Source organism: Anneissia japonica, unplaced genomic scaffold (genome assembly GCF_011630105.1).
Source record: "Anneissia japonica isolate Jap-2015-1 unplaced genomic scaffold, ASM1163010v1 scaffold171446_len717541_cov154, whole genome shotgun sequence".
Lineage (NCBI taxonomy): Eukaryota > Metazoa > Echinodermata > Crinoidea > Comatulida > Comatulidae > Anneissia > Anneissia japonica.
The window spans coordinates 147782-155494 of NW_022696538.1; the positions used below are offsets into that span (position 1 = coordinate 147782).

Genomic DNA, 7713 nt, shown 5'->3' on the forward strand with positions numbered 1-7713 from the left:
GGTCTTAGGAGCGTTATTAAGGACTACAATAGAAGCAATCATTGCAAGAACGTTAGGGTAGCACTAACTGTCAAAATGAAAATAACGAAAACAACTTTTAAATATTTAATGTGAAGAAGGATTTTGATGTGACAAATATATTTTGGAGCAGATTTATTATATTTTAAGTTTCATTTCATTAGTGTTTTTTTTTTTTTTTGAAAATTTGTTGAAGTACAAGTTCGAAAAATACCACTTTCGAAATTAATATTAAAACATAAAACCTAAAACAGACATGTATTTTTATCAAAATCGGGCCATATGCACGCGTAAAATCGGTAAAATAGAACACACAACATCGGATCTCCTGCGCTGAGCTCTCAAGCCACGACTAAGGCCTAGGCCTATACCTATTCTTTACTACCGGTACTGTACAACTAATGGTATTTATTACCTTAAGCCTCCCCCCGTCGGGGAGAAAAAGGACAATTTGTCGGGGAGAAAAAACAATTATATGTATTTTCTACATATTAGTAGACTCTAAAGTCGATTAAATAAGCCTTTGAAACCCCTAAATTGTTAAAATTTCAGGGGCTTCGTCCCCTGGACCACTTTCGAAACCTTTTAATCGAAGCCCGACCACGCCCACATTGCTTTCGTCGGGGAAATCTGACCCCTCGTTGGAGGCATCGGCCTCCACGTCGGATACCTCACCCCCCCCCCCTCCGGCGGGCAAATCCTGGCGCCACCCCTGTTGATTCACCAGAAAGATGTTGGTACGCCTCCTCGTCTGTGTTCATTAGCATTTCTTTGCTGTTGTTTCCCCTTTCCTTCTAATCCAAAAATAGATTTTATAATCCATCTAGTAGGCCCTATGTTTTATTGAGTCCTTTGCAAGTAGTTTGCTGCTAGCTCCCAATCAATAACATGATTTTGTGTAGCAGCCTAGCCTGTTCTGCTACTGAGGATTTCATTTGTCCATGGATTAAGATTCTTTTCTTGTAGCTCTTGTAAACCTATTTTTTCCCGATTCTAACTTTCTTCTTGCTGTTTTTTTTTCCTCGTTCCGAACAGCCGTCACGACTTTTTGCAGTTGTGGCACGGAATTTCATATACACATCCTGCCGTTTTGTCTATACTAATCTTGTCTTTAGGGTGTGTACTAAAAGAATTTTGGTGTTAGGTGTGACGACCGTGTTAATCTGATGCTTGTGGAAGATCCATTTCATATTCTCGGTGACCCCCTGTAAAGTATGGGACGGTTAATGCTACTCTAGATTTTATATTTCTGAGGGGGGTTTTTTGTGTTGTTTTTTTTTTTGTGTTTGTTGTTTCTGTTTTCTTATGTTCTCCGTCTTTCTTCACTCTATCCATACTCCACTCAAGATATCCACATTTTCATAATGCTTTCTAAATAATGTTGTTCTTTATCTTTCTCTTATCACTTTATCCATGCGGTCCAATAACGTTCGGATGACCCCCAATTTGTGATTGAGAGGATGGTGGGATGCAAAATGTAAATATTGATCTGTAAGGGTCTTTTTCGGTATACTAGCACCTTGATACTTCCATCTGGTTTCCTTATGATTAAAGTATCCAGAAATGGGATCTTTGCTTCATGTTCTTCTCCGACTGTAAATTTTATACTTTGGGTGTTTTCTGCCTTAAAAACATTGTCTTTGATGTAAATATTTTACTTTACAAAGCCACGAGAACACACCTACCTCAGCCCCACCATGGTTGAGGCTGAGGTGAATATGAGGAAATTACCTCAAGCTGGTTAGAAATGACACTCTTATATACTAAGTCATCATTTTTTACCTTTGTGTAAAGCTCCGCTTGTTTGTGGTTGCCCTTTCCATTTCCATTTTCATATCTCTGTACTTTAAAAAGATTTGATATAAATTTATTTTGAATTGAATTGAATTGAATCATCATAACATCACCATGATCTTTTTTCAGTGACTTTCATAGAGATCTAATTAATCTGTATTGTACTATAGAAAATAAAAGTTAATTTTCTTTGATGTATTTAGGCCTACCTTACTTTACGTACTTCGTGTGCCGAAAATCTTATACTTTTTCTCGTACTTCTCAAGTTATAAGAAAAGCATGCGCACTTGAGTCGTGCATTGTAGGTAATTCAGACGTTAGTAATACCGGTATCTTGCTATAAGATGTAAAGTACTGTACTCAGGCTGTACAGCACATTTTCGTTAAAAACTGGGTCGTTTATGCAGTCCATTTCAACAACTTTCAGGCATCATCTTTACTTATGAAATTACATTGCGGTGGAAAGTGTTGGACCAAACCTTACCCCCCTCAAAAATATGTGGGGGGACGTGTCCCTATCCCCAGGATCTGCGCTCATGAAAGCGAATGCTATTTAAACCTAATTCACCCTCTTTAAATACTTGCCATTGTATTCTATGCGTAGTGAACTGTGTATCCTTGGTCTCTAGTTCAAATCCAAACTCCTTTTGACTAGGGTCTAAGAGTGAATCCCCACATAATTATGTTAAAAAATGTATGGGTTTCAAACAGTGACGTATCTAGTGGGTGCACAGGGGTGCACACCTTAATCCACCCCATAGAAAATGTTTGAATAAAAAAATCATGCTCACGTAGTTAAAAATCACCATCATCAACATGTTCCCCCTCTTCCGAATTTCAAGTTCTATAGGTACGCCGCTGATTTAAAAGCTTAGAGTCTGTAATTTGTAATCGTTCATATAATATTTGTTGTCAATAAGTTGAGCACACTTTGCCAATGAGGAAGGGAGGGGGCTATATCTGAGTTGGGGCCGAGGCGAGGCTGGTGGTAGAAATTGAAAAAAAAAAAAAACAAAAAAAACGAAAGCATAATTAAAAAACCCGACTTGGATTGACATCAATTAGCTATGGTAATGAAACTAAGTCTGTGACGTTGTAACAGTATTTACTCAGGGTATAATAATACTAAGCACTTCACAGCAGTTAAAATTCTGCATAATTTGTTTTCATTCACTGTTGATTGCCTAAACAAAGAAACCACCCCTACCAAGTCACAAGACCAAAGATATAGGCCTAGTATTATAGCATATCTCTCTGGTTGGAGACTATTCACATTAGTACCTCACTAAAAACAGAGAATTTTAAGGTAAATATTTTATTAATTTATGTTGTTAGTAGATTCAATAAATAACCTAATGTTTTTGAATTTTGAAATGTTTGACAATACTGAGTCATGGAGGAATAAGTTTATTCCTGCATGACTAAATCAAGATAATATTACATCTGAGTATTAAGTAAAATTGAGGAAGGTTTCAGCATATGAATACTGTATTTATCAAATTTGGAAAATGTTGATGCCTCAAATACTTATAAGAAGAGGGCGTATCACATTCACTTGCCAGTGGCGGATTAAGGGTTGGAGAGGGGGAGCCGGCCCGGGCCCCACTAAATTTTTCAAAATTGTAAAACATTGGAGAAAAAAAGAAAATTACATTCAAATGTTGTCTGAGAGTGCCATTTCCAGCCATCTAGAGGCGACATAACATTAAATTTTCTTACCTCAGCCCCAACCATGGTGGGGCTGAGGTGGTATAAAGCCTCCATCTGTCAAAGTCCCTCCCTGGGCTTCCTTTATTTAACATACCTGGATCCGCCACTGCTTGCCATGCATCAAAGAATATTGCTGTCTATTTATTTATTTCATTTCAACAGACCAACAGGGAATCATCGCCACTAACAGGCTGGTAAAATATATAACATTTAAATGTACAAAATATACAGACGAAAGTGTACAAAAATATCACCTATTCAAATGAATTATTATAATAGAACGAAATATAGACAAACTATTGTGAAAAATGTCAATATTAGTAGTTAAAATAAGAGAATTATATTGTAAAGAAAGTCTAGAAATAAAACTACGTTTACAGACATCAACTCTACAAAGGTAGGGCAGGAACGAAGGCTTCTAGAATTAACATGAAAACGAAACAGAATGTATAAGATCACAACTAAAATACGAATTAACACATTTATAGAGAAAAAACATATCTGGAAAAAAAATTCTATTCCTTGGACACATTAATTTACAAAGGCGATTAAAACATTTTTCGAATAACCTAATAAACCAAATGTTGAGCAACTATACAGTTGGCATGGTTGTCTGCACTTCTCTCTTCATGTAATACTGTTTGGCCTATATATGCATTAATATAAATAAAAGCATTGTTGTATGTTAGCATGTTAAAGTACTGTTCAATCACTATAAGTGTATACACTATTGCGTGTGTTTGTGTTTAGCGAAAGTACTGAACACTATTATTAATTGTGCATGCATCACCAGCATTCCATAAGCCTTATTTATTGGCGGTCATCTGGCTGACAGCTGCTTCGGTCCTACTCCATATTCCCTGTCTCTTATACACATCTAGATGTGTATAAGAGACAGTATATATATATATTAAAAGGCAAAATACTGAAAAACAACAACGCTGTTGGAAACAGTAGCTGAATCTCGGTGAGATACAAAATTGATAGGCAACAGCTACAAAGTAAACGTAAGTAAACAGCCAGAAATAGAACCAGAGCATTCGGACAACACTAGTCCTTCCTCAGTGGCGAGTGAGTGAGGGTAGAAAAAGGAAGTATAAAGTGAGAATTTGCAGGCATGATTAGGGACAATAGGCTATGTGAGATGAGAATAAACAGCGTAAAATTGCAAAGTATCTTGGTGTCACCTGATTGATTGATTGATTGATTGATTGAATTTATTCGGTGTAAACACCAAGGATAGCCCACGAAAGTCTAGAAGAAGACTTTTAATTTCCAGTGGGGTCCTTCTGGTGGTGATTGGGCAGTACACCGGGAGATAATCCCCTACTCTTTTCCGAAAAGTGTACTGCGTTCTTTAACGTGCACATGGGCCATAATGCACACGGGACCAACGGCTTAAACGTCTCATCCCGAAAGACGGTGCGCTATTGTAACTTGTATTTCAGCCCTCTAGCTGAAACACAAGGAGAGGCAGCGATGGGAATTGAACCGGGGACCAAGAGATCTCTACGGTTCAGCGCACACACCTGCAAATTATGTAATTCGAAGTTCAAACTTGCTCTCTTTTATTGGTTGTGTGATTTCCTTAAAGTTATTTAAATACTAATTATCTTAAATGTTAAAATAACAATTAATGTGTCCACATCCCTTTTTATTTAGTGATAATAGCGTTGTAAGTTATTCTATATAATTTTTGCTTCATGGTATATGGGCCGCAATTTGTTTTTCTAAAAACGGACAACATGAAGGTTTCTGTTGATTTGATCAAAGGCCTTGTGAAAATCTAGAAACCGTATTATTTTTTAATAATATCATCTTTGTGCTTATGCTGAAAATGCTTTTTATAGCCTGTTTAATGTTCGCTGATTATTTCTGTAATGACAATTTACATTGTAATCTATTACTTTTAATGCTTTTTCAGAAAATACAGTACCAACAAAAAATTACCAACTGATACTGCTCGTCGCAACTTTAGGCCAAATTGTGACAACATGACACACACAGCAGAGACACGGCGCAAAATGTTAGACGAATTTGCCAGCGCAATTATTGACATTAATGTAACGAGCAGATTGGCTAATATTTATATTGATAAAATTGGATATGAAATAAGAGACAAATTGTTCAAAGAAACTAAGGCATTCTGTCATACGTACGGTACTGGAAGTTTATATGAAGGCATGCCCCTCGATGTCTGTAACGATGAGGACATAATGTTCCTGCGAAGATCATTTCCAATGGTGTTGTTTCAATCACCAGACTTGTATGATATAAGTAAATCGGGATATTTAACTGCTTCGCAATGTTTATATGAACCGCTGTATCTGATGCTTCAAGCAAACGATAACAAAAAAGGCCTCGATGATGTAATTATCAAAAGTCTTGGTAGAAGTGGAATTTTAATGAATGACGTTTTGATAAACATGTGTATATACAAGAACATTCCTAAAACTAAACGAAGAGGCCCTTCTATTCAATATATTGGAACTTTGAAAAAATTTCCAGGCTATGAAGGCCCGAAATCAGATGCATTGGACACGATACTTTGTATGAGGTGCCAGTGGTCACCACGAGCACGTGAATTTTTTACAAGGCCAAGAAAAAACTGGCCGTCGAAAGCGCTGCTGGATAAAATGTCTAAACTTGACTGCTTTGTAGTACCATGTGGGCCCCATGAGACACAGTTGCCAGATGTTGAATGGAGATTGTCTTTTTCATTACATGAAAAGGAACTTTTGCACGAAATGCCTGAGTCGCATTTTAAGTGCATGTATGTAATGAAAGCACTGAAGAACAAGTATGTTATATATGACGACTCTGCTAAACCAACGCCATTTTGTTCGTATTTTGTCAAAACCGCTTGCCTGTGGATGTGCGAGAGAATACCGAGAACAACTTGCAACATAATGGAATTGACCAGAGCGACATTAAATTGGCTTATCGATTGCTACCAGAGACGAAACTTACCACATTATTTCATACCTGAGCAAAATTTAATTAAACATCTATCAACAGAATGTGATGATGTAATAGCGAGATTGACGACAATTAGAAAACACCTTTGGGCAATGGAAATGTCATGTTTAGATTGTTTGTATACCGGTTCCCATGTTTTTGTAAATAAAATTTGCGATGCTCTCAACATTAAAGTTATTGTCGATAAAGCATGTGACTGGAGTTCACTTGAGAGAGTCTTTTTGAACATCCAGATATCGTACAGAAAATTGTACCTATGCTTTCTCAAATAGAATCCAGTCTCGAATCAGAGAAATATATGCATATCCTTTATGCACGAATATCGGACTATCTTATGCTCTCTTTAGTTGAACAATTAAAAAGTGATCCGTTGTATTTAATCCCAAAATTAATCTTACCAATCATCGAAAGTATTGGCAATATAGTGCCACAGGCGTTTGTTGCCGCATTCAGAGCTCGTCTGTATAGATATTTAGGCGATGTGTATACTTCACTATTAGTCAATTTACGAAATAAATTGTCGTACAAAAATATGAAAATTTGTCATGAGAGACTGTTAAAATTATATGAATTAGGAACTGATGAGACACCCCTTGGCTTAGCAAATGGCCAATTGGTATTTATCCAAATTAAATTGCTTAAATACCATTACTTGATGTGGAATTACAACGAAATGAGAAATGTTGTTTCATCGCTGGATATGATGCTTCCTATCTTTAAACAAAGTAATAGTTTCCGGTTTTTAACCATAGGAGCAACTACAACCATTGGAACTTGGGAACTGGATTGTTGCTGGGCCGATGACGACATTTTATTACATATCTTTAGGTGTATGAATGTTAAGAAATTTTATTTCCATCCTATAGCGTTTTTCCTTTATGTAAAAGCACGGATATGCATCAAGGAGTGTGATACGGGAAATGCATTTAAAATTGTGAAAGAAATGGGGTCGTTGTCGTCCACTATCACTCATCATATGATATGTTTTAAGTCAACCACCAACATACTGACGCAAGTTATAAAAGGTTTAATAGGCCTAGTAATGTACTACCGTAATTACAATAAAGGAAACACTGTTCTGGCTTGACCCTCTGTGTTCAAAGTAAGCGTTTGCTCTAAGTATTTATTTACGTGCCACGTAACTACGATCGATGTACAAAATAAACTATCACTTTTCGAAGCTAAATCTTTTTGAAGAGAGGGCGCTCTCCC

General features: G+C 36.7%; 2 protein-coding genes across 3 annotated transcripts in view; one reads left to right on the top strand and one right to left on the bottom strand.

Moving 5' to 3' along the window:
* Positions 1 to 1847, bottom strand: part of LOC117102107 (creatine kinase, flagellar-like) — a 19542-nt gene extending 17695 nt beyond the window's left edge. The window contains exon 1 of the mRNA XM_033242308.1: positions 1801 to 1847. Within this exon, the coding sequence (XP_033098199.1) occupies positions 1801 to 1847 (47 nt within the window). The remainder of the gene's footprint in view (positions 1 to 1800) is intronic.
* Positions 1848 to 3055: 1208 nt separating this feature from the next.
* On the top strand, positions 3056 to 7713 carry LOC117102116. Of its 2 annotated transcripts, none has more exons than XM_033242318.1 (2): positions 3056 to 3118; positions 5447 to 7713. In XM_033242318.1, the coding sequence occupies exon 2, from the start codon at positions 5517 to 5519 to the stop codon at positions 6771 to 6773; it is 1257 nt and encodes a 418-aa protein (XP_033098209.1). In that variant the 5' UTR covers positions 3056 to 3118; positions 5447 to 5516; the 3' UTR covers positions 6774 to 7713. The 2 variants fall into 2 exon arrangements, with proteins under 2 accessions (XP_033098209.1, XP_033098210.1); XM_033242319.1 differs by lacking the exon at positions 3056 to 3118 and adding an exon at positions 4434 to 4529.